This window comes from Oryzias latipes, chromosome 23 (genome assembly GCF_002234675.1).
Source record: "Oryzias latipes chromosome 23, ASM223467v1".
Lineage (NCBI taxonomy): Eukaryota > Metazoa > Chordata > Actinopteri > Beloniformes > Adrianichthyidae > Oryzias > Oryzias latipes.
The window spans coordinates 23,206,056-23,231,829 of record NC_019881.2 but is presented as its reverse complement, the minus strand read 5'-3'; the positions used below and the strand labels follow the sequence as shown (position 1 = coordinate 23,231,829).

At 48.3% G+C, this 25,774-nt stretch overlaps 1 protein-coding gene across 6 annotated transcripts in view; it reads right to left on the bottom strand.

Moving 5' to 3' along the window:
* LOC101172375 (SH3 and multiple ankyrin repeat domains protein 3-like) overlaps positions 1-25,774 on the bottom strand; it is a 41,583-nt gene that overhangs the window by 4,480 nt on the left and 11,329 nt on the right. Inside the window, exons 5-30 of one of the 6 annotated variants that reach the window (XM_023952330.1) lie at positions 21,221-21,586; positions 11,810-11,981; positions 11,652-11,691; positions 11,488-11,583; positions 9,491-9,562; positions 8,717-8,825; positions 8,218-8,369; positions 8,018-8,147; positions 7,904-7,941; positions 7,707-7,823; positions 7,568-7,645; positions 6,439-6,505; positions 6,140-6,362; positions 5,895-6,070; positions 5,709-5,822; positions 5,562-5,637; positions 5,389-5,471; positions 5,160-5,284; positions 4,951-5,083; positions 4,228-4,308; positions 4,101-4,118; positions 3,735-3,865; positions 3,568-3,661; positions 2,851-3,471; positions 2,468-2,761; positions 49-1,342 (exon numbers count right to left, since the gene is read on the bottom strand). In XM_023952330.1, the coding sequence (XP_023808098.1) occupies positions 49-1,342; positions 2,468-2,761; positions 2,851-3,471; positions 3,568-3,661; positions 3,735-3,865; positions 4,101-4,118; positions 4,228-4,308; positions 4,951-5,083; positions 5,160-5,284; positions 5,389-5,471; positions 5,562-5,637; positions 5,709-5,822; positions 5,895-6,070; positions 6,140-6,362; positions 6,439-6,505; positions 7,568-7,645; positions 7,707-7,823; positions 7,904-7,941; positions 8,018-8,147; positions 8,218-8,369; positions 8,717-8,825; positions 9,491-9,562; positions 11,488-11,583; positions 11,652-11,691; positions 11,810-11,946 (4,499 nt within the window). In that variant the 5' untranslated portion in view covers positions 11,947-11,981; positions 21,221-21,586. Of the gene's footprint in view, positions 1-48; positions 1,343-2,467; positions 2,762-2,850; positions 3,472-3,567; positions 3,662-3,734; positions 3,866-4,100; positions 4,119-4,227; positions 4,309-4,950; positions 5,084-5,159; positions 5,285-5,388; positions 5,472-5,561; positions 5,638-5,708; positions 5,823-5,894; positions 6,071-6,139; positions 6,363-6,438; positions 6,506-7,567; positions 7,646-7,706; positions 7,824-7,903; positions 7,942-8,017; positions 8,148-8,217; positions 8,370-8,716; positions 8,826-9,490; positions 9,563-11,181; positions 11,692-11,809; positions 11,982-21,220; positions 21,587-25,774 lie in introns of those variants that run through there. The other 5 variants (XM_023952328.1, XM_023952329.1, XM_023952334.1 and 2 more) reach the window with 5 other exon arrangements.

Below are 25,774 nucleotides of genomic sequence, written 5' to 3'. Positions count from 1 at the left end.
ACGTCACAACCAGAACCCATCCCAAAATTCTACACAAAGAAAGCGTACCTGGCACCTCCTACGGGCGACCGCCGGCCTGGGTCCAGCGGGCTTGGCTCCTCCCCCAGGGAGTGGCTGTCTTTGTTCAGCAGCTGCAGCCGGTTGGCCAGGTCCAGCCCAGACCCGGCTCTGCCGCTCAGCTCCAGCGCCGACGCTGAGCGGCTCGTGAGGTCCACGGCGGACCCGGACGCCTGACCCCCCAGCGCCGCCGGACGGCCTCCCCCGTCATCTGGGCTGAATCCTCGTCGCTCGTCGTCCCCGCCCCCCCACAGCTTAGACCGCCTCTGAAACAGGTAGCGAGGTTGGCGGCTGCTGCCGCTGGTGGGGGAGGAGCAGAGGGGGGAGGATGGGGAAGAGGAGGAGGCGACAGAGGGGAGGAGTTCACTGTCTGACGATTGCTTCAACAGGGGGTCCCGCAGAGCAGAGCGACCCCGCCCGATGGGGGATCGGAGGCGGGGTTTCAGAGCTGACGGGGAGGTGGCAGCAGATGAGGGAGATGGGTGGGTGGCAGGTGGAGAGGAAGGGGAGGTTTGAGCAGGGGGGGAGGCCAGGGTGATGGAGGGAGGGAGGGAGCTGGGGGACGTGGAGCCTTCGTGGAAGTGCTCGTCACCCGCCTCCTCCTCATCACCTCGTTTACCAAGGGACTCAGGACCGCTCTCTCCTCCCCCCTCTCCTGATCGCCTAGGCAACAGGGCGAGGGATGACGGGGGAGGAGGGGCAGGGGGGCTGGCAAAGGCAGGGGGAGGAGTCACCAGACCAATCCTGCGCAGCTCCTCCCTTGTTTCCTCATCACTGGACGACAACAAGGCAGGCGGGAGGGTGACTGTGTAAGCCCCGCCCTCTTCCTCTGAGCTGCCCACCGTAAGGCTTCTGCGCCTGTCGATCAGAGGAGAGTGGCTCTCATTGGCCAGTGCTGGCAAAGGGCAGGGCCTCCATCGCTCTGGTGAGGGAGCAGCTGGTGAGGTGACTCCTCCCTCTGTCTCGGGTCGCTCCACTTGTCCATCAGGAAACAGGGGTGGGGTCATACGTTTGTGCCTCAGCTCGGGGCTGGTCTGAGGGGTGGTACGCTTGGCACGTTGTTCGGGGCTCATCTGAGGCGTGCTGCGTTTGGACCGCGGCTCCGGGCTGCTCTGGGGGGTGGTCATCGGGGTGCGCCTGTGCCGGCCCTCGGGGCTGGCCGCCGGCGTGGGGATGGGGGTGGTGGAGGCGGAGGCGTGCTTGGTCCGAGGCTCGGGGCTGGGCGTTCGTGCGGTCAGAGCTCGTTCTCGTGCAGCGAGCGCTAGGGCGAGTGGCGAGGAGGGGTCTGAGGACAGAAGAACAACACGCTTTAACCACATCGATGACTGAAAGGATCAAAAACGGAATATGTGTGATCAAAGACGGCACCGCCCTGAACACGCCCCCTCTCAGATGGGAAGTAAGACGGGTGATGTGTGTTAGAGTTGGAGAGAGTCGGGACGGGCAGAGGGTCGGGTCAGGCAAGGGTCGGGTCGGGTCGGGCAGAGGGTCGGGTCAGGCAAGGGTCGGGTCGGGACGGGCAGAGGGTCGGGTCAGGCAAGGGTCAGGTCGGGTTGGGTCGGGTCGGGACGGGCAGAGGCTCGGGACGGGCAGAGGGTCGGGTCGGGCAAGGGTCAGGTCGGGTTGGGTCGGGTCGGGACGGGCAGAGGGTCGGGTCGGGCAAGGGTCAGGTCGGGTTGGGTCGGGACGGGCAGAGGGTCGGGACGGGCAGAGGGTCGGTCGGGCAAGGGTCGGGTCGGGCAAGGCTCGGGTCGGGACGGGCAGAGGGTCGGGCAAGGGTTGGGTCGGGCAGAGGGTCGGGTTGGGTCGGGTCGGGCAAGGGTCGGGACGGGCAGAGGGTCGGGTCGGGCAAGGCTCGGGTCGGGACGGGCAGAGGGTCGGGTTGGGTCGGGCAGAGGGTCGGGTTGGGTCGGGTCGGGTCGGGAAGCAGATGTGATCTGAACTGGGTTTGGTAAAACACTTTCCACCTTCACCTCTAAAGAAACCAAACCAAACCAAGAACTTCTGTGTAAAGTCATGGTGAACTTTGACGTTAAGCATCTCTGCAGCTGGAGTTTTTCTGAAGTCCAGTTTGTTTTTGTTGATTTGTTTATCACATAGATGTGATTCTGCAACCGTTGTGTTTCAGTGAAACCTGAACGGCTGGAAACTGTTTCAGATCAAGTGGATTATGGAAAAGGGTTCCAGTTCCAGTGTTTTGAGGCCGAGTCTCCATCACAGAGAGGTTTGACGTCACTCTGAGGATTCAGACAGAAAATGACGCCTGGAGGGGGTTTGGACGGCCGTATCCACCCGTAAGGACGGCTGGGACTAAGATCTCTGAAGATCAGTCAGCTGTCACTCACTAACCAGCGTGATCTGGAATCAGGAAGGATTGTGAATCAGAAACAGATTTGAGTTTCAGACCGACCTAGAGGCTTCCCCGTCAGCGGGTGGAGGAAGGTGTGCGGCGTCGGTGAAGGCGATAGGACGGGGGCGGGTGGGGGTAGCTCTCCGAGGTCATCCATGGAATGGCTTTGAGTCAGGAGAGGCGGCGCCTGATTTTCTGACCCCGCCCCCTCCACCGACAGGAAAAGAGAGGAGCGACGGCCCTGAACCCGAGCGCGCTCTGAAAGGACCTGCTGCTGGTAGAGCTCCGCCCTGCTGGGGCTGGTGGGTCCCCCTCCGTCTAGCTTGGAAGGATCGTGGTCTTTGATTCCCAGACCTGGAGGGGGGGGGGCAAATTTAAACTGGTTTAGGAGTTTTTGGCTGAAAGGTTTTTTCAGCAGCCAGGACTTTTCAGGTAGAACTCACCGTGTTCCTCCACAGGAAGTTGCTTCAGCAGCGGGGACTTCCTCCTCTGGGGTTTAGTGGGCGGAGCTTGCTGTCCGACGTTGGCGTAGGGGTTTTCTATTGGTCGTCCTCTGCGCCTTGACAGAGGTGTGTGGCCAAGGGAGGGGCTGGTGCTGTGCAGAGACAGCGTGGAGGTGTGTGTGGCGGTGCGGAGTGTGTGTGTCGCCGTGTGTGTGGGGGTGTGCAGTGCGTGCGCGCCGGGGGCCACGTGCGCATCAGGCTGAAGGGCTGGTGGCGGCCCTGACGTGTCCTGTAGGATGATCATTGACCTCGCTTTTCGTTGACGCTCGGCGTGGGCGTGGCTCCTCGCCGGCAAGTCGGAAAGCTCCTGGAGCCTCGGTTCTGCTCCAGGTTTGAAGCTGGAGCGGGTCAGTCCCTCCCCTCTGGCGGGCGGAGGAGGCGGGAGGAAGGAGGGGGGAGGGCCAGAGTCGAACATGTAAAGGGAGGAGATGGAGGAGGCAGGGGGAGGCGGAGGCGGGGCTGTCTGAGGAGGCGGGGGGATGAAGCTGTCCGTCAGGGAGGAGCTCCGTGGAAACCGGCTCTCGTTGATCAGAGCGGTGATCCGGTCATCCTCCGGGGTGCCTGTAGGGTAACCATGGAAACGGTCCTTCATAGCAGACGTTCTCCTTAAAAACAGTCAAGCTTTCAGAGAACAGCGTGGATGTTCAGGCGTCTCACCAAAGCTCTTGGTCCTGGACATGCCTCTGGGTAAGGCCATGGTGCTCTTCTCCGGAGCTGACGGCGGAACCAGACCCTGACGCTCGAACAGCGACTGTTCACACAACAAACGGGAATGAGGCTCCAGAGCCGCTCGGCAGCTCCCGGACGGTTGCGTCTCAGCTCACGTTAATCTCGGCCTGCGTGATGCGCCGGCTGGTCGGTCGCTGTTTGACGGTCGCTGCTCTGAAGTCGTCGGTTGGGCGGCCTCTAAGGACAACTTCCTGTTGACCTCCAGCCAACATCTCGTCCAGTTTCTCTGGAGACACAAGAAGCAGAATGAAGAAAGCCCGGAGAAACTCGGCAGAGGAGCCGTGAACCTCCGCAGAGACGCGCTCGGCACTGCAGGAACACGGCAGTCCCACGGCCACGGAGACAGTTCCAGAAAGTCAGACTCGGGAAGGGTTCTGTGAGGGACGGGAGCCGGACACACGCAGACACGTCCAACGGCTTCATGCAGTCATGCAACAACACAACAGTGAGGCCTGACTCACCGAAGCGCCTCCTCCTGGCTGCAGACAGAGCAGAGGTCAGAAACACGCTTCCACTGCTGGGCGTCTGTGCCCGCTTGTGTCAGTGTGGGAGTGTGTGTTTGTATGTGTGGGTGTGTGTGTGTGTTACCTATGTCCTCCAGGTCGGCCGTCATGGATTTGGACCGCAGCGTCAGCGAGGTGCTGGGGGCTCGTTTTGGAGGGGGCGGGGCTGCGTGAAAAGACACCGTCAAGCTTCAGGAGCAGAAATCTTCAGAGAAAGAACCACTAAACCAAAACATCCTCTGGTTCAAGATCAGCTGTTGGTTCCAGAACCGGTCCCGGGTCTTGTCCACAGTCATCTACAGAACTGTTTCCTCTCTTGCCAGCCTCTTGGTCAGACTAAGGTCTGGACCTGGACTTAGTGAGCGACCTCGGAGCATTTCAGGGCAGCCAACTCAGGCAGGCGTTCACTTCGGTTACTCCCCCCTGCAGGCGGTTTAGTTAATCAACTCACCTGTTCAGCGTCATATTTAAATCCAGGTGTGTATTATTACTACTGCATGAGTTGTCAGACTGAAGTTCCCACATTACCAGCCAACCACTGCTGTGCAGTGGTTGGCTGGTAATGTGGGAACTCCTGAGTGACAGATCTGATCAGATCAGATCTGATCAGAGTTGGACTTTCATTTGACACGGTCAGAGAAAGTTCGTAGCGCGTTTAAAAACCAAATCCAGAAGCTGAAGTTCTGGTTTTATCTGGGATTTCCTGGTTCCATGTCCTGGAACCCGGAGCATCTTTAGAGAAAGAAATCTTTCCTGAAAAACATTTGAATCGGTTGTGTTTTGTTAGTAGAGGTTTGTCAACACCAACCTTTCTTCCTGATCAGGTTGGATTCAGACTTTCTGGAAACAGAAACGACCTTCATCAGGAGGCGGCTTCCTCCTTGTCGGATCAGAGAGACCACCTGGCGGTGGCCCACCTTCACCACGTCTGTGCCGTTCACCTGGAAAGGATTTGTATTTTGAAATTCATATGCTGCTTTGATCTGATCAAATACTGCTTTCTGTCTGGACATGTACCTCTATTAAAAAGTCTCCTGTCCTAAGCCCCGCCCTCCAAGCCACACCCCCTTGATCAACTGACTCCAAGTACTGGAGGGCGGGAAAGGCTGGAGTGGGGGCGAACTCCTCGATGGGCGTCTCAGCTGTGGACAAAACACAGGAGGGTCAGAGTTCTTCACTCTGGACCAGCGGAGCGTCATGGGGCCAGGAGGCGGAGCCAGGAGGCGGAGCCAGGTGTGATCGTCACCTTTTGCTCCTCTGAGGACGAAGCCGAACCCTTCGCTCTCTCTCTTCTGCAGCACGGCGATCTTCTCCTCGATCACATAGTCGCTGAAACACAAAGGCGTACAGGTGACAAACTGCAGGGAGTGCCAGTGTCCAGGTGACCCCTCCCACTGCGCTGCAGTGCCCCCGCCTCACCTGTAGGAGGTGTAGTTGTCGTAGGAGCCCACGGTGTAGTGTCTGAACAGCCTCTTGGTGCGGTCCTCCCTCGTCTCTGAAACACGCAGCGCTGTCAAGTGCGTGTGTGACGTGTGGGCGTGCATGAGCCTGCACGTGCACACTCACCCAGTCGGGGGTCAAACTGCCTCATCTGGACCTCTTCTACGCAGTCGGCAGGAAACCAGCCGGTTCTGCCTTTGACGGTCCCCTCCCAAAACCCGCCCTCGCCGATGGACAGCACTGCACACACAGCACAATCAGTCAGACCACATCCATGGGGGGGTGTGGCCTGCCAGTGGGGACTCTGCCCACCTTTGACCCGCTCCCCCCTGTGCAGCTGGATCTCTCCGGGGCCCTGGGGGACGTGGGAGCGCGTGGCGATGAAGGTCCGCCCTGGCACAGCACTGTACAGCCTCCTCTTTCTCATTTGGGGGGTGATGGGGGGCGAGGAGGGCGGGCTGTTCTCCACATGCCCCGCCCCACCCGGGCTGCAGGTTAACAGATGTCCATCAGACGTTCAGCTGAAGAAGCTGAAGCTGTGGCGCCAGCGTGCGTACCTGAGGCGGCGTGTGTGGCGCCGCAGAGAGTGTGTGTGCGTGTCATGATGAGTCTCCAGGCTCTGTAGGGAGGGGCCAGGTGAGGAGGCGGGGCTTTCCAGAGCATTGTCGCTAGCTGAGCGAATCAGGGAGCGAGGAGATGACAGGCCATTTCCCGCCGGCGTCTTGGGAGCCCCAGCTCGGCGGCGCTTGGTGTAGGATGGCGTTTCTCTGAAGGGAACTACTTGGACACGGAACAGGCAGAGTTAACACCCCCCCCCCACCTGGGACACGTGCACGTGAGACACGCACAAACTCACCAACGTCAGACGATTTGTGGATCTTGATGGTCTCGGCCAGATCAAAGTTCCCGGCGATGATCGCCACCTGCAGGTAGACAGATGCGTGACGGCGGAAGATGCCGATACGTTTGTGGGATGCAGGAATTTTGGACGTCCAGAACAGTTGTTTAAACAAACGGAATGCCTTAGATGACTGTTTTCAGGGCCAATCCTAAACAAAACAATCATTTTCTGGTTTCATTTGAACATTAGCTCATTATAAACTTAAAGGGACTGATGGTCTCAAAAAGGAAAGACAAGAATAATGTGATTCAATCGATGGAATAACTCGGCATCAGCAGGGTAAAGTTTAGGGTAAAGTTCATCGTTATCCTCTCTAAAATATGCACTAAACTCTATTTGTTCACTTTATTTCCTGTAGAAACCATTAAAATGTGATCTAGATTCAAACCCATAACTGTCAACCTGGACAGGTGTGCAGCTAAAAAGTCAGGTGACAAAAAGTCTCCAAATATAATCATAAACCTGAATCCCCGGTTGAATAACTTTATTAGCAGCCTCCTTGTTACATTAGACAACCGGATGCTGAATATTCTGCATTATTATTATGGTCTGGGGGAACAACTCTCACAATAAATCCATATTTGGAGTAAAGACTCTTGTTTTTTGTCTATTAAATGCAGCTTTCTTTGATTTTGAAGTGGAAGGCTCTTCTCTGCGTCTTCCTTTCTGGACAAAGAAACTTTCCAAATACGGTTGTTTTTGTTCAGTTCAGCGGTCATCGCCGAGCGACTCGACGTGCGTCTAGAATGAGTCGGATTTGCTGTAGAATCAGGTAGTTTTTCCAAAAATAGGATTTCCTTCAGAATCAGATTAGGAATAAAACACAAAACATGTGTGTTTGTTTTTCCTCTGTGGGCCGGTACCGGTCCGAGGGTTGGGGACTGCGGACCCAGAGGATCACTGTGGAAGTGAATGAAAGTGCAAAGCTTCTGTGTGGTCAGAAGGAAGATGGTGGACCGCTCATCGCCGTCACCACGCTGTTTCCTGATCATAAAGTGACCTCCAGATTTTCCCCATGATGTGTGTCGTGTTCCTCCTGCTTAGGTTTTCCTCCCCTCTGCTTCTTGGAGTTGCGTTTGTGTACCTGAAAGGCGGTCTGGTTGTTGTAGTTCTTGATGTCCTTGTTGGCTCCTCTGAACAGCAGAACTCGGGCGCAGCCGTCCTGCAGAGAGAAGCCATGAGCAGGAGCGTCCTGTCTCTGGAGCGGGATGGTTCTGCCTCACCTGGTTGTACAGAGCACAGAGGTGCAGCGCCGTGTTTCCTGAGGCATTCTGGGAGCTCATGTCGGCCCCGTAGAACAGAAGGTGCTCCAGGTGCTGCACGTTGCCGTAGCGACAGGCCTGAAAAGCACAGGTTGGTTGGTGAGCAGAGGATGCACCCGTCCCCGTGAGCGCCCGGTCCAATCGAGCGGGTTTGTCACCTGGTGGATTTCCTGCCACCCGTTTTCGTCGGTGATCCCTGTAACCACGGCAACAAGGAGCGTGTGAGAGAAGTCAGCAGTTATTGATCGATAACAGTGTGGCTGAAGGCGCACCGATGCTGGCGTGGTCCTGCAGCAGCAGCTCGCAGCAGTAGGGGGCGCCGCCCACCATGGCAGAGTGGTAGAGGGGAGTGAGGCCCCTGCTGTCCTTGTAGTCGGGCGACGCTCCCAGGTCCAGCAGAGTCTGTGGAACCGGCACAACGTTCAGAGACGGACGGCGGCTGAAGGACGGGAAGGGGCGGGGTTTGACTCACCATCAGGGCGGTGCTGTTCCTACAGAGGACGGCCCGGTGCAGGGCCGTGATGCCGTCTCTGGTTCTGAAGTCCAGATGGGCCCCTCCACTGCGGAGAACCTTGATCAGGTCACAGCTGTCCTCCAGCTGCACGGCCAGAGTCAGGGGACACTCTGAGACAGACACAGAAGAGGGAGTCAGGAAGCCCCCTCCTGAGGAACAGAGGAGGGTCTGCTGCTTCAGCCATGAAGAAGACTGAAGCAGGATGCTGGCTGGTTCATATCCACCCCAATCCCCCCCCCCCCCCCCCCCCCCCTCCCTTGCTGTGTGTGTAGGTGGATTTAAACCCTCAACCTCCCAGTCAAAGAGCTGCAGCCTTCAGAGACCTGAGAACGCTGACAGAACATTCTTCTGTCTCTGAACGGGAAACGTTCTCATTTCTGTCACTGCTCTGTCTTTGCTGCTTTCAGAAACCAAACTGAACGCGGACAGCGGCGGGCTCTGTCTACTTCCTGCTCACCTCCGCTGTCAGAGTCGTGGAAGTTTGGATCCAGACCTTTTTCCAACCATTTGGAGACCTTCTCCACGTTCTTCTGGTGAACATGTTCCATGAAGCGCTTCAGGTTGGCCTGAAAAACAAACAGTTGTGTAGAAGCCCAGACTGCCTTTGGAGGGGTTGAAGGGTTCAAATCCCTGAATAGACAAGCCCCCAAAGGGTTCTGGCAGTGAAGAAGAGAAGTGAAAGAAAACAAACGGATCCAACATGAAAGGATGTCAATCTGATTCTGGATTTTTCTTTCTGCAGGAGAAAAAAGCAGAAAAGTTGCTGCTTTTATTCTGGAATCTCCAGTTTCTGCTCTTCCAAACCAACCTTTCCCTCGTGTGTCAGGAAACACACCGGGCGCTTTTAATTTCAAATGCACAAATAGATGAAAACAAAATGTAAGTCTCAACGCCGTCATGAAAGCAGCTCAAAAGATTTTCAAAATAAGAGCTTAAGCTGTAAACTTCCCCAAGCTGCTTCTCCGGCTCAGACTTTTAGCCGAGTCATCGTCCCACTCTGCTGACGCTGCAGTTTCAAGATTAATTCCTTGTGTTTCTTTTGGCCACATCCATGCTCTCAGTCAGTGAGGGGGGGAATCACCATGGCAACACAGTCGTAAGTCCCAAAAGCAAACTTCTGGTGTCAAAATGTTTATTATTTTTAATATTCTGCACTGCGCGACCCTGATAGGTGGGATTACCCCTGATATATTACCCCGCCCTCCCGTGTGAGGACCACAGGTGCTGTTACCTTGGTGTGCAGCTTCGCCAGCTGTTTATCGTCCACGTAAGTCTGTGTGTAAACCCTCCTTTTATAGCGAAACTGTGGGTGAAGAACAACAAACGCTGCGACTTAAAGCGATGAAGAAAAACATTTCTGTTCAGTCGGTTCTTCACAAACTCGCAGGCATGAGATCATCGTCAGGATTTCACCGGATGATTGCTCGTTTCTCTAACTGCCCTTCATTCAAACAACCGTTCTTAACCTGTTTTCTTCTCAAATCTGAAACTCAGAAAAACCCAGAACAGAACAGAACCGAGCCGAGGAACCAGCAGCTCCTGCTTTGGATCAGAGGAAACGTGATGTCGGTGATGTTTCCTCTCAACTCTGGTCATGCAGACGGGGGAATCCCAAAACTTTGATTCTAGTGTCTTTATGAAAAGATTTTTAAAAACTTGACTGTAAAGTCTCTCCTTCACACACAAACACGCACCAACGCACAAGTGTGTGAGACACACATGACAAAAATGCACGCACACACCGAGACACACAAACTAAGAAAACAAGATTATTGGTTTTAATCTGTCTTGTCTGAATAAAACTAAAAGATTAAATTAAAAGAAATAGAAACAAATGCACACACATTCATGCACACACAGACACGCAAAGACACACCTATGTACACACAAATAAAGCCTAATGCACACAAACACATCAACACAAAAAACACATTCAAATAAATGTGCACATAGACCCACATGCACGGATGGATGCACGCACACATGTCCACAGATGCACACACACACACACACACACACACACGTTGGACAGTCCTTCAGTCCAGCAGCTGCTCTGTTCTTTGTTTTCATTTCAGGAAAACTTCTGACGATTATTGGAGGAAAATCCCCAAATGGATCCAAATGTTTGTAGCAAACAGAGAGAGGCTCAGTAAGGTTCTGATGCTCTGACTGGTTCTGGTCCCGCTACACTTGGACCTCTGAACTTCATTGCTGCGCCGCCTGACAAACGCTTTTCCTGTAAAACCATCTCAGGTTCTGACATTTATCTGACCGTTTGGACGGAAAAAGTTCTGTTCAGTCATTCATCAACGGCAGAATTCTGACCTGAAACCAGAGTCAGAGGTTCATCAACAGGTGCAAACATCGGCGCTGCTCATTTACCTAAAGTAACTCCGCCCACCTACACTTTTTAACAAATCCCAATGAATTCTCTGTTCTTGCTGAGCATGAAAGCATCTTTGGTGTTGATGATCTGCAGCTGAGCAGAACATTTCAACCCAAAACCAAAACGGAACCAAAAACCCAAAAACAGAACCTTCACTTTGTGCTTCTAAAAACCGTCTGCTGGTAAAAACCTGCTGAAACCCGAGGAAGTAATCAGACTACATTCTGGGCACACATACTTTTGTTAAGTCAATATTAAAAGTCACATAGAGGTAAAAACTTGATTACTTCATGAACAGTGGGATTACTCTGCAGAAGGGCGGAGCTGCTAAAAGGCGCAAATACTGTGATGTAATTTTACTTCAAAAGAAAATTGAAAGTAAAACTTTTTTAGCACCGAGTCACAGAAAACAAAACAATGATGAAAACATTCCTGCAGAATTAGAAAAAGAACATCTTTGAGGTTAAATTGCAGGCAGGTGGAAGGTCAAAGGTCGGCTCCTTCAACTGGACTCAGGCGAAATGCAGTGACGTTACTTGAGTATTTGTACTGGTTACAGTGGGATGAGGAAATGGAGGATCCGCATGGACATAAGGAGGTGTCCTTCGGTCCGGCCGGTTCTGATCCAGCAGAATCGTTTCCACCAAACATTTGACAGAAGCTGGTCTGAGCTTCAGATTAGAGAGAATCCTGACAGGTACGGATTAAAGTGAGGCCAACGCGGTTCCTCAGGAGTTTCTGCCTTTCTTTGAGCCGTTTCCCAGAGGACTCCTTTTTTTACTCGAGTACTTTTTGGACGGGTACTGGACTGTTCTGTCGGCAGTGTCAGAGCTGGGCTTTACCTCCAGGTAAGGGATGGGAGTGATGGGGGGGAGAGGATACTCCTTCAGTAGGCGCTCCTCATCCAGAAACTTTCCGGCTCGGCCGTTGAACGCCGGCTGGAAGAGACCATAGTTCAAAACATCCGATAGAGACTGAGTCAAGGTCACCAGAACCTTCTGCTTACTGGTCCAAACTGGTAACTCTGGGTCCAACCGCAAACACTTCTGAGAGAGCCGCAGACGGGCAGACAGACAGACAGAGAAACAGACAGACAGGCAGACGGACAGGTTTGTGCCTTTGATCCAGGATGCGGTGAGCTGCGTGTTTGTGCGCGCGTGTTACCGTCTGCTGTAGGTCTGGGATGCCGATGCGGACCACGATGCTGTTTCCAGGGGGCGTGTCATCCCCGTCGTCGTCCCTGGCGACAGCAGAGCCTGTCGGGTTGCCGTTAGTAACCGCCTGTTGCCGTGGGCGATCATGTTTGGTGTCAGCGGCCGGACTCAGAGGCATGTGGCTGGAAGACACAAGAGCGCCGGTTACAGGTGACGGACCGACACCTCGCCACACGCCGCCGGGCACGTCCAGATGGCGGCCGGACGCCACGGCGGACAAAAAGTCCAGAGCACAGACTTCAACTGACTGACAGTCCCGCCCCCCCAACGCCGCGTTTATGCTTTCACAACTTTTCTAGACAGTCCCTGACGAAACTCATCATTATCCTCTACAGATCAACCCATTTGATTCATGGACATCAGCAAAACTGCTTTGTCTTTTTCTCAACCCATAAATCATAAAAGCATCCAGACTTCTGGCATCCGCCCACAGCGTTCCCACATTTACTTAAGGCCACCCACATCCTTGTGAACCCCCCCACGCCTGTTACTACCCCCTACACCTGAAACCCCCCTAATGCCTGGAAGGAAAGTCAATGGAAACTATGAGATCCAAGTCCAAACAGAGAATTTAGAAGAACGTGAAAAATACAAAATAAATCAGAAGAAAAAATGTTTTAAAACTTTAAAAGTTATATAAAAGTATCTGTTTTTACAGCTTCATTAAGTTAGACCTTTTTAGTTAATAACTTAAATTAAGTATATTGACATCTAAAGAGTTTAAATAATTAAAATAATTGAACGTTGCCGTTGTTTTTAGAAAGATTACATTTTTTTATATAAAGAAGTTTAAAATGTAAGAATATATTAGATTTGTATAGCGGCTTTTCATGCATGTCATTATGTCACTGTTTTTAGATATTTGGTGTTAAAATAGAAATATAATCAACATTCCTTTGTGAGTAATTAGAGGAAAAAACTACATTCATATACGTCATAACATTTTGTAAATCTTTAATAGTAAATTTAGGATTAAATAAGTCATACTTTACAATTTCATTAAAAAAAAGTTGAACATTTACAAAAAAGTGGAGCAGATTCTTGAGAAGTGCGTTTTCAAAATACAGTACATCGTATTTTTAAACGTTTGACATTTTGAGGAGAAAATGTGTGATTTTGTTCTCATATTTGTTTTCTTGTTTTATGGTGACCATAATCATCTGTCAAATCGCTTTGATATAAAGTCTGAACGATCACAACTATTATCACAACTATTTTACATCTTTTTACATCTGTCAAAAACTTTGTTACTTTATGACAAACATAATTGTTCACTAATGTTTTGAATGAAATGAATCTAATGAGCTCACAAACAAACAGAAAACAATTTTCCAGAAGAAACAGATCAAAATGACAAATATCTACAAACAGGATCTCATCCCAATGCCTGTCTGTGCAGGAAGGGGGCGCTGTGAGCGCAGACACATCACAAGTTTCAGGACCACAAATATCTGAACCTCTGGACGATGCATTTCAGAAATACCTGAATCCATCAGACCAGGAGCTGCTCTGCCCCCCCGTCCCAGGTGAACTGGGATGTGGTTTCACTCCTGCAGCTGCAGTCGGTGCAGCACTTTGGTTTGGGTCCCTGGTGACCAACCTCCCCCCCCCCCCCCCCCCCGCTGCTGCGGCATGGATGCATCAGCATCCTGCTGCATCTTTATTAAATTCATCCTCATTGCTGCTAATTGGCAGCTGATTGTGAGCGTCCGCATGCAGCAGGAACTTAACGGCCGCCTCATTTACATGTGAGGACGAAGGAGAGGCAAACGGAGAGACGAGTTGTGAGTTGTCATAGAAACTGGAATAGCAGGGAATCCTGTGCTAACCTCACTGTGTCACCGTGTGTGTGTGTTATAAAAAGCCTCCTGATCTACATGCTCACCGTTGCCATGGCGATCCAGTTGAAAATTTTTTTGCAGTACCTGCTGACTATGTCAACTGTCACTAGTAGCTCTGAACCGCCTACATGAGCGCCCACTGAGGCACAGCCGAAGGTCTTTGGTTCAGGGTCCGATCGGTTCTAAGGATGCCTCAGACTGGAATCGTAGAACCCAAGCTTCTGCTCAAAACCCGTTTGGCGTTGCAGTGAAGCCTCTCAAGGAGATGCTCCATAGCAACCAGTCAACGTTTCTCATGATTGGGGCTGATTAAAATTTGCAGCAACTTTTGTTTCTCAACTTCAAGGAAGTTTTGAACTTTCTTTAGTAATCAATGAAAACATTCAAAACGAAACCTTAATTGAAAAAAAACAGAAACATTATGTACGGATGGGATTCGTCTGGAACAGATTTACTGTACATCAGTTCAAGTGATTTTTACGGTAAGACTTTTTGAAAATTTGTTACTACAAAATGTTAAAATATTTCAAAGTCTGAGCGCATTAAACAGAGCTCATCTCTAAATAAATAGTTGGTTGAATAATTACAAAAGAAAAGGATTTTCTCAAAATTAACACATTACGTTGAACATCTTCACTGATGTTAACTTTCAGTAACCAAGTCAGTTTTACCAGGTCACCACTAGGTTTGGGTTAGGGTTAATGTAGGGTTAGGGTTAATGTAGGGTTAGAGTTAATGTAGGGTTAGGGTAGGGTCTGGGTTAGAGTTAATGTAGGGTTAGGGTTAATGTAGGGTTAGGGTTAATGTAGGGGGTTAGGGTTAATGTAAGGTTAGGGTTAATGTAGGGTTAGGGTTAATGTAGGGTTAGGGTAGGGTTTGGGTTAGAGCAGGAGTCGGCAACCTTTTTTACTCAAAGAGTCATTTGGGACCGCCCCTAATAAAAAAGAAAGCACTCGGAGCCACAACCCGTTTTGACATCATTATATATATTATGCATGTATATATTATTCAAAGGTGCTCATTACGTCGATCGCGATCTACCGGTTGATCTTTAATGACATGAGTGTAGATCGCGGGCCAGAAAAGATTTTTAAAAAAAGTACTTCTTTAAAATCCACCAGCCAATCAAAATCCTCACTGAGAAGTACGGGACTTGATTGATATGGAGATTGGCCAATCGGACATCGTCTGAAGCATACACCGCTGCAAATGCACATTATGTTCTTTAAAGGATGATACCGCGGTCGCGTTGGGAGGAGCTACTGGTTCTGGTCTGATCGCTGCATGGAGCGATGTGTTTATCAATGCATGGTAGACACGGAGAATGTGGAGAGATCAGGTTTATTATTTTAAAGAGTTCTACTTGGTAATCATGTTTCCATGTGTGAGTTCATAAAATCATCCCAGAGAAAGTCTCTGCTTCAACTCCTGCAGGGAAAGCTGCGTCTGAATCTGACGCCCGTGTTTGCATCTCTCTGACAGAGTTTGAAGCCAAAGCCCCTCCTCCGCCTCTCTACCTGCTTTTCCTCTCTACCTGTTCACCTGTTCACATCCTCTGCAGCTGAGAGTTGGTTTCCCCGCGCTCCTCAGTGTGTCCGACACAGAGAGCGCAAAATACGGTAGTCGGGTCGCTCCAGCGCAGCACAAGGATGAAAGAGCCGGACGCAGGTTATAGCGGGGATAGAGCGGGTTAAGCAAATGAATGGAAGAAGGCGGCCCGCTGAGGAAATATTCAATATTCTACAAATTTTATTTTTAGTCTGAACTATCTTTTATTTAGAAAAATCTTTTATTTTATCAGTCCAGTATGAAAAAAAAACATCAACAAAAGCTGTGTTGGGCGGTTTTTGGCTGGGTCTGGCGGTTTTCAGATGACTTTTCGGCTGGAAACCTGTGACTCTATCTGGCAACGCTGGCGCGAACTCTCAGTCTGTCATCAGCGAGTTGGTCTCTGCCCCGCGGTACGTCAAGTTCCCGGCAGAAGATCGGAGTGTTTATTGAAGCCGCCCCGCGTGCCTCTCCCTGCTATCAGCTCTGCAGGTCTCGCCCGATAAATACGAGCTCATTACAAAGCTGTTTTTACGTGGCTCGTGCTTCGTGCGGAGCCAGCAGCGCCTTTGAAATGCCATGAAAATTGAAAAAACTAAAATAAAATTTAATTATTCTAAAATACTCATTATTTTCCAAAGTCACAGGGAGCCACAATAGATGGATGAAAGAGCCACATGTGGCTCCGGAGCCATGGATTGCCGACCCCTGGGTTAGAGTTAATGTAGGGTTAGGGTTAATGTAGGGTTAGGGTTAGGGTAGGGTCAGGGTTAGGGTAGGCTTGGGATATTGGCAAGTGTTGAGCTGTATTCAGTCCAATGAAAATCTGGTTTCTAGATTAAATATAACTGAAACAGTACATGTACATAGATTTTGGAATTGTAGATTCAGACAGCACTCCAAAATATCAAACACACTATATAGTGCAGAATCTAGTGAGTAGTGAAGAGATTCCAACACGACTGTGAAACTCATCTCTAAGCAGCTTTGCTGAACTATCAGGCGCATTTGTCCTTCCTGTTTAACTAGACAAAGGTTCACACACTCATGTTGTTCATCAGTGTATGATGAAGTGTATGATGTAGGCTCAGGAGAACTTTGGTTTTAAAGCAGAATACCAATCCAGACCAGAAGAAGGTCCATCTTTGAAGGTTTTGGTCATAATCTTAAATCCCTCAAAGAAGGAACCACATTCCTCCAAAGACCTGAGAACCAGTTTCTACCAATACTGGACTGGAGCTGCTGCTGTGGAGAACAGACCGACACTTCAAAGGAAACAGATGCCCTGTTACCACCACGACCTGGATGTTTAACAAAGACACTGATCCTGTAACAGATCCGCCATGGAGCCTCAGATTTGAACCAAAAATGTGTTTCCAGTCCAGCTGTCAGTTCACACTCATGGAGGGGGTGCAATAACTTCCTAGGTTTTAACAGCAGCAGCAGCTGAATTCAGAACCTAATGAGAACACAAGAACACGAAGCTTTCAGGGTCTGGACGAGCTTCAGCCTGGTTTCATCTCTCCAGTAGCTTATCTCCTGATCCGTTCAGCCTCCCCATCCCATCTTCTCCAGAAGAGTTTCCTTCAAAACCTTGGATGACTTTTATGCTTTTCTCATAGGTTTGGAAGACCTTCAAATCCTCAGAGATAATTGGCTTTTGACCTTTTCAGTTAAATTTTTTACATTCCTTCATGAAGCAGCGACTGAGGACCATGTTCCTGACCAGCGTCTTTCAATTGTTCCATCTATCGTCCTCTCGGTGTCTTAGGTTTCTTCTTTGACAGAACGTTCAAAGGTATTAGTCATCTAGCTCCATCCGTCCTAAACTCAGACCCCTTAGCGTTCCTGGATATAATATTTTTATATCTGGTCAGAGAGGCTGAAGATCACAAGAACAACCCGTTCATCTATCTAATCATGACTACTTATATTGGTTTAAATGAAAGATCTGTATTCCTATTTATTAAATTAAAAACAGGGTCCTGAAACGTTAAAATCAACCGTAAAAATTCTGACACCAGGTCTGCAGCTCCTGGAGCTCCTGCAGCTCCTGGAGCGGCATGGAATTCCTCCTTCAGAAACTTCCTTCTTCAGGCTGGATAATGGGACTAAAAGAACATGAAACGATTCAGCTCCATGCTGGCAAAAGCAGCAGATTTCCTCTGTAAAAGAGCAGCTTTGTGTCTTTGTGCTGCTGAAAGACTCCTTCAGGTAACACTCAGGGGGGGTGCTTCTGTTTGTGGAGCTCCTCTGCAGTGTCTGTTATGTAACACCTCCTCAGATCGCTCCTCCACTTTCCTATGAGGCCGATTCCATGCAGGATGTCGGCTTTTGAGATCAGAGTCCAGGGAAGAAGGTGGGACTCTTGTAGTATTATGGCGGGAATAGGGGGCGGGTGATCCTGAAATAACTCGGGGCCACAGTTTAGATCATTTCCTGCTTTTGTCCTGAGCAGAACGCTTGTCCTCCCACATCTCTGAACAATGCTGCCGCCACAGCGTTCGTCCCGAAACAAACCCACAACCTGTTTGCCCAATACTCACTAAGGGGGGGGGGGGACTGTCAGTCACCCTTGTAAAGGCTCTGAGGCTCTGTTTCATGCAAACACATTTCAGATAAAACAGATTTTAAGGCACAGGAGACAGAGAAATATGACAAAGGAAAACAGAAACAATCAAACACTTTTTTTTAAATGGCGGCTTTTCCGTTGGTTTTATCTCCATAGCGACCATTTTGTGCTTTGGTCGCCTCGGAGTGCCGAACAGGTTTATGCCAGTTTTAGCCCAATCTGCAAAAGTAAACTTTTGGATTTCCTTGACAACAGAAGTTTTTTTGTTAACCACGCCCACAGTCTTAGCATGATAGCATCGTATGTCATCTTTCTGTTCAGCATGAGACAACCATTCATGCATTTTCACAATCAAAGCTCAACAAAACTTCGGCCGTGGTTCGTTCACAATGGCAAAGATTCTTTGACTTTGGGATTGATAGAAAAGAGTAACCGAGCTGTAACAGTCCAAGTTTGCTACGATGCCAAAGTTTCATCCTAACAGCAGGACTTCAGGTGGAAGGCTCCGCCTCCTCCATCGTTTTTTGGGGCGTAACCAGCTGTTCAAAAATGTTTCAGCATCAGAGAAAAGTCTCTCAGAAGACACTTAGGAGCGCCGCCTCCAGGACTTCACACATTTCCTGTTGAATGGGGTTGTTTTCCAGCGGCGCTGCTTCGCGGCGGTTCTGCTTTAGTGGAACAAAAGTTCCAACATTTCCTGAGGTTGAAATTAAAGTGGGGGTCTTTCTTTTGGCTCCCCTCACAGGAGGCGGGAAATGCGACAGAACATCAACATGGATGGAGCTGCCGTCTTCATCAGAGGGGCGAGCAAACCGAGAGGTTCTGACAGATGTTCTGTCCGGTTCTGATAGATATTAGCTTCATTTGTGCAGGAGTGGTGGCGCTCCGTCATAAATGTGATCCATGGCTTCCTGTCACGGTAGAACATCTGTCCTCCTCCAGGCTCTTTAACTTCTCTCTACATGAAACACCACGGCTGACGAGTCTTTCCTGGACTTTTCTGTTCTGATACTGAAGCTTTGGATGTTGGATTCTGAGCTGAGTGAGGCTTGTAGCAGATCTGGGTATTCTGCCTGGAACAGTAATTATTCCTGACAGTTAAATGTGATGAGAAGCAGAGACCGTCCTCTTTTATAATTCAGAGAGACTGAATGTTCTTCTGTAGTGAGAAAAGCCTTTCCAGCTGATCACAGTCTGCCTGTTCACACATGCAGTGATCAGATAAAAAACCCTCACATTCAGACCAGCAGCCGCTCACCGCCTGGCCAGAGTCGTTCCACTCTCACCTTTCTACAGCAGAGAACGTCCAAACCGATAAATCACTGGAGGAAAAACCTCAAAAGTGGTTTTTGTTTGCAGCTGAAGCCTTAGTCGCATTCACCTGTAGTAGTTCTGAAGGTTTTTGGGTTGTCCTGGCCCGTAGAGACGAGCGTAGGTGTGAGGCTTGGACACCTTCAGGGACGTCATCAAAATGGAACGTACCATTGTCGTGAATGTGGTGAGTGTATGGTGAAGCATTTGTAAGGCTAACAGACGTTAGGTTATGGTGTACGGGTGATGCTGTTGTGTGGTGTCCTTGCTCTAGTTGTTAGTAAGATGTGAGTAAAGGCTCCTTACTGACCGCGCAAATGCTGCACGCACGGGGCGTGCACGTGATACATAAGTGCCCGCCTGTAGGACGCCTGTAGGATGTCCACACGGCAAGTCTTGTACAATCTGCAGGATTTGGGAGGGATGACACGCCTCCGTCTCTACTTCCCCTCACATGTTGTCTAAGTGTTCATCACGACCTGCCGCCTGCTGCACGCACTTAGAAAAAAAACGTACAGAAACATTTTCTCTCTGCGTTCACTGAGCAATCTTTTGCGCACGCCTGGTCCAGGTTTGCCCATTGATTGCCTGCAGACAGTATGTATCCACCCCTAAGGGCAGTTGGGACAAAGGCTTTAAAAAGTGAATTCTCTGAAAGTACATGAGTTTAATAATCAACATGGGTCGGTTGGTTCATTATCAGTGACCTTTATTCAGTAGAAAGAGTACGGACAACTCATTCATAAACTACCTCAACACCCAGAAAGGGCGGACCTTATCTATATAACCAGACTGAAACTCATTTGTATATATGTGTACGCATGTGTTTGGTCAGTTCAATGTAAATACACTTTACAGAAACGTAGAGTGTTGTTGTGGTGTGATTCTACTTTCCCACCTTTCCTTCATGAGACGAACCGGTAGTGCTTAAAAACAGAAAGTGCAAGAAAAGAAGCCACAGCGATAGGAAAAGCTGACTGTTCTTAAAAAAAATCCTGTTTTCAACCAAACTCCACAAAAGTTGATGGAACAAGCAGAAGTAGAGCGGCGACTGGACCAACCACCAACTCTGTTTTATTTTAGAACGAGAGATTATTTAAATGAAGGTCGCAGGTCAGCGTCTGGACAAACGTCTCAGAAAACATGCAGGAATAAAAAGCAGCAGCGGATCCTTACGGATGTCTGGTGTTCAGCCTAAGCAGGATCTGACTGCGTCCACACAGACAGACCACTCTCCAGTCAGACGTAGATGTCAAAGACCCAAAAATGGATCCATTTATTCAACAATAAGTGTCTAAGTGTTTCCTAACATCCCTGACGTTCATTTTAATTATATTAATGTGTTTTCAAATTTCAAATTTGAGTTGACAGCAAGTCTAAAAAAGAAGATATAAATGGACATTTAAAGGATCAAGCAGTGAGACTAACTCCTGCTGCGTTACAGAAAACAGCCTCATTTAATAATTATCAGGATCCGTGAATGTAATGAAAATGAGGCGCAGTCTAATTTGTTCTGGTTTTGCTTGTGTTGATCATTTTTTCTGTTATTTGTGCCTCTAAGAGGAGCAGCGAGCATCTCACTATATTACACGTGATGACATTGATGTATCTGTAAAAAAAGCCTCTGTTTTTAGATCGTTATCATTTCTGTTGGATGCTGACAATTAAGTGTCTGGTTCACTTTTTAAAGAAACAGAAAAATAGAAACAGTTCTAGCAGAGATGTCCAAATCCGGGACTTTAGAGCTTCTTTTTCAAAGAACCCTGCTGTTGTAGCAGCTCATTGGTGGAATTTACCTGAACAGGTGATCGCTGGCAGGTGAGGCTAAGATATAGCAGAACAAGGCCTTCGAGGCCTGGATTTGGACAGTCCTGAACTATGAGATGGGAAAATACTCACAATAAACTAAAACAGAAAGTAAATATTAAACAAAAAAAGGAGAATTTCACTGTTAAAATGTGACTTCAGAAGACTTAGGGGACTTCTCAACGACTAAATCCTGACCTTAAAGTTTGTCATCATTTCAATAAGGACAGAAAATATAAAAATAGTCATGATAGCGAATCCACAGCAGTGAAAAGAGACTCACCTATTGTCAGCAGTCCCATCAAACTTTTCCACTGGCCTTTACTGGTCTGATGGTTCTCCTCTGGGCCGTGTGTGGAGCGTTCCTCTGAGTCCAGTGCTGTCCGGCTCTGCTTGTCTCTGCTCCCGTGTAAACAAACGGGTTTCTGCTTGAATCAAAGTCAAAGCGCCAACGTGGGACGAGTCGACGGGTGGGATGAGTGCCCCCTTTTGGACCATAAGGTTTTTGAGGGACGCTGTAGCTCTCCTTTTTGGAACGGCAACAGTAGACTTCAAGCGAGAAGAGTGAAAACGGAGGTGGATGTGTGGCGATCCGGCAGGGGATGGAGAGGTCTCAGAGTTTCAGATGGTGGAAGCTGCCCTGCCCATCCTGTGGAGAGGGAGGAAAAGCAGGAGGAAGATAGGAAGGAGGTGGGTGGGAGGTGAAGGGGACCGGGATGTGGAGGAGGGCAGGAGGGGAAGAAAAAAATATATATCATAAGTCACTCTGATGAATTCAGCGGCTGGATCAGGTCAAACATCACAGCTGGAAGGTTGACAGGCCGCTTTGTCGCCTGCTATCAATCTTAAAGCTTTAAAAATGAAAGTGGAAACCAAATATTTGGTGCTGGAAGTTGCTGGTGGGTTATTTGGGGAGATTTATATCAGGACTCAAACTGCCTCCTTTCTGGTAAATGAAGGCTAAAGGTGCTGATCAACGTTGAGGGTTTCAATCAATCTTCTACTCTCAGAAAGTTACGTTTAATTAAGTAACAAAGTAAGTTTACTAGTAAAAATGCAAAAAGTTGTCTTCAAGATGATCTTCTAGTTCTTATTAGCTTACGGTGGCGTCCTGACATGCAGCTGACGGTCTGCTAGCTACCAATAGCATGCTAACTGGAAGGTCAGTGTGCGACACAGCAATCACCACACACTATTGAAGACAAGAACTTAAGAAGAAGGACTTGATAATGACTAGGGGTACTTCCTGTGACTCACACTTCCTGTATCCTGTCTCAGTTACCAAGGAAACGGATGTTTGGCAGGAAAAATCAGAAAAGCTGGAAGGTACTGATAACTCGCTCACGTACACAAAAACATACACGGTTAAACGTGCACATTGTGATTGGAGTAAGACTTAATCCTTCGGTTAAAACATCCGACAGCCAAAGAGAGAAGCAGAGTCCCCACAAAGACTGGTAAACGAGAACACTAGAGCTGTTAGGCGTGTTGCATTTATCTCTGTAAAACTGGATATTTAAAATTCGTTGCTTGATAAAAAACATTCTAGAAAGGTTTTTTACATGAAAAAACTGCTAACATCCGTTATTTACCATAAATGTTTTGAACAGTAAGTTATCAGGCCCCTTCATCATCCAACAGTAAACAAGTGTCCGTTCGTGCATCTGTGTTCACGTCCCTGTTCACAACACACTCCTAAGTGACTAAAATCTGATTTGACCCGAACTGCTGTTCCCATAATGCACAAAACCCAACCAGCACAAACACAGGGGTAGAAGAACACACAGCGTGATTAGTGCGGTAATGTTAGGTTATGTAATTCATATATTATGCAGCCCACATGCATTAAAGGAACTTTTTATCTGTGAGATATGTCTAAACGGCCCTTTGGTGTTGGTGCTATGACGCACTGGCAGCAGCATTATTTAAAGCTGGAAGCAAACGCTCAGCTCTGAACGACAGGAACGGCAGACAGCGGTTCAACACCCTGGAGATCAAACAGAGCCGTAGGGTTCTGTTACCCTGAAGAACTTCTGTCAACCATAGTTTTCTGTTTCTACCGTGTTACCATAGATAGAAAAGGCTTTTGCTTTAAATCCATCACAAGAGAAACAGAAATAGAGAAACATTTCAAAACCAAACCTGTGGTTGTCAGTGAAGTAACAATACACGTCTCATTTTTGCAGTTTATTTGGTTTTGATTTTTTTAAATTAATTTCCCAGGAAGATGCCGTTTCAGAGAGACCGACCCGTTGTCAGTCAAATGCCCCCATACAGATGTGGGTCTTTGGGTTGTCTGGGTCCATGGCTGCAGGACCAAGTCAAATTTTAAAGTCTCTTGTTAGGGTTGAACACTTGGCTAGGACAGCCTGAAAATAATCTTCGGCATATTGAAAAAAACAATAGAAAACTATCACTTCTAACGGTCTAAACAGACAAAAGTCTGGCAAGAAGTTTACCAAGAAAGAAAGCTTTGTTTTAAAAATGATACAGAGTGAAAAGATTCATTTCCTTGCAGAACCGGACTGGTCTCAGACGCCTTAAACAGTTCTCCTCTTCTCATGTATCACTGAATATAAACCATCCCACCCTGGCAGGACTCCTGTATGCTTTGGATTTTTTCACAGCTGAAACAAGCCTGAACACTTGTAGTCGAATCATCAAAGATACATGTCATTGTTGAGTGCGAACAGGATGTGAGAGTGCTGTCTTGGAAATGTCGCTCCCCTAGCCATCACCATGGCAACCAATGGCAGAAGCTAAAAATCCTCACTGTACTCTCTCCCTCTGACAAACACTTTATCTCGTCAAGTTTCTCACACTGCTGGGAGACCTCAGTGCACAGAATCTGCTCAGATCCGTCCTCCTCTGATTCACACTAAATCACGGATCATTAGGCGTTTCAGGATCTCAGTCGTTTACCAGCGACTGTAAAGTAAAAGCTGTTTAGCTTCAATCGGATTCTAGACGAAAATTGCTGTTTTATTGTCGTCTGGAGGGACTCAGCCGCAGATTTACTCTGCATCATCAAAGGCCTCAGGAAGAACAAGGAGTACAGCAGATGTTCTGGTCTCCACAAATCCCTTCTCTCAGCTTCACTGAGCCTGTATGACTATAAAAAATGATCCAATTTTAGGATAAATACATTAAGTACAGACGTCTCCCGTTTCTGTGTGGAACCCCCAAATCTTAGGATGTGATTTTTTGTATTGGTCAGTTTATTTGTTGGACTATAGTTTGAATTCCACATACATTATAATGTACAAATGGAGCTTGGTTTCTTTAAGCAGAAATACTCTCATAAAATGAGTAAAGTCCTGATAATGCACAGGAATGTATTATTTTAGGATAAACCCGATTGAAGCCTTTCTGGGAAATGTCTTCTCTGCCAAACTATTCAACCCCGGAGTTCCTACCTAAGCTCTTTGTTATTGCAATTTACAAAGTGAACATCAAAAAAGCGTTCGTGTTTTTGTACAGAAATTATTTTTAAATACAGACGCTTTAATCCAAGTGACCACACGAAGACCCCAGCGAGAATCGAACCTGGGTTCCTGGTGTTCTCACCACCGAGCTTTACAATACAAACTTTAGAGATAAAAATGAAGCTCTCATAGTTTCACTTTCATAAATATCAGAGGAAACAATGAAAGGAAACGTTTCTCACAATGTAAGATAACTTCAATCCAATAGAGTGCCAACCACAAGCGTGTACGGACGCTTCCTTCAAACTATGCTGATGCACATCTGTTCAGTTCTCCAGCTCCCCACAGGCCAGCGTGGACACTGATCCATAGAAGAGTACGAAAGCCCTCCGTCCACAGCAGAAATAAGGAATCTTAAGGGTTAAACCCCGTAGCGTTCCTAGTAGAGGAAAACCCGTCCAGCAGAATCAGACTTTCAGAGGAGGGTCGTCCTGAAGACTCGTTCTTTTGACTACCGTGACTCTTCAACCGTTTACGTTGATCATGGGAATTTTGGAGTGTTTAAAGACGTTTCAAGGTTACACCTGATGCTTTGAGTCCATCAAACTATATTTTCTGCTCCACTTATATGGGTAGTAATTCCATTTTGCCAACTCAGTGGCCTTATGGTAGAGCGTCCACTCTGACACTGGAAAGTTGTGAGTAACACAAAACACTCTAAAAATGTGCCTCCCTGCTTGACAGCATGAAGGGGCTGGATTAGGGGGCCAAACCACCGAATGTGTCTGCAGCTAACCACTCCCCCAGGGGAGGGGTCAAATGCAGAGAACAAATTTCACACAACAGACAACTAATGGGATTTTAACTCTCTGTGCTAATAATGTCTTTTTTGTTTCTAGCTTTACCAATTACATGGAATAATCTTTCTTACCGTCATAATTTCCGATAATCTTAACGCCTACAGATGTACTGTAATGGTAAAGACATTAAAGTTCTTACTACTAATTATTTCTTTCGGGTCGTCATTTTTCCCGTTGGTAATAATCAGAGTTAACTTTCAAAAGATAAAAATACCAAAGAAAACCATCAGCTGAAAGTCTGTATGACTTGCTCTTCTTCGAGCTCAGACGAAGTGTGCATCATCAGAAATGAACACACCTCAGAAGTGTGTTCATTTCTGATAATGCAGACTTCAAAGGCCATTTACCCGCTTATACCATGGTCACTTACAAAAAAGTAAATATTCAACCAGTTTTTAGTACTTTATTCTAGTTATTTTTTTGGTTTGGATCACTTTTTTCACAAGAAGCAGACTCATTTGTTACGTGGTGCGGCGCGTTGTCACGGTAACGCCGGTTTGGCCGACGCGAAGCTCGAGTGCAGGGGAGAGCGATATCTATGCTGAACGCCAC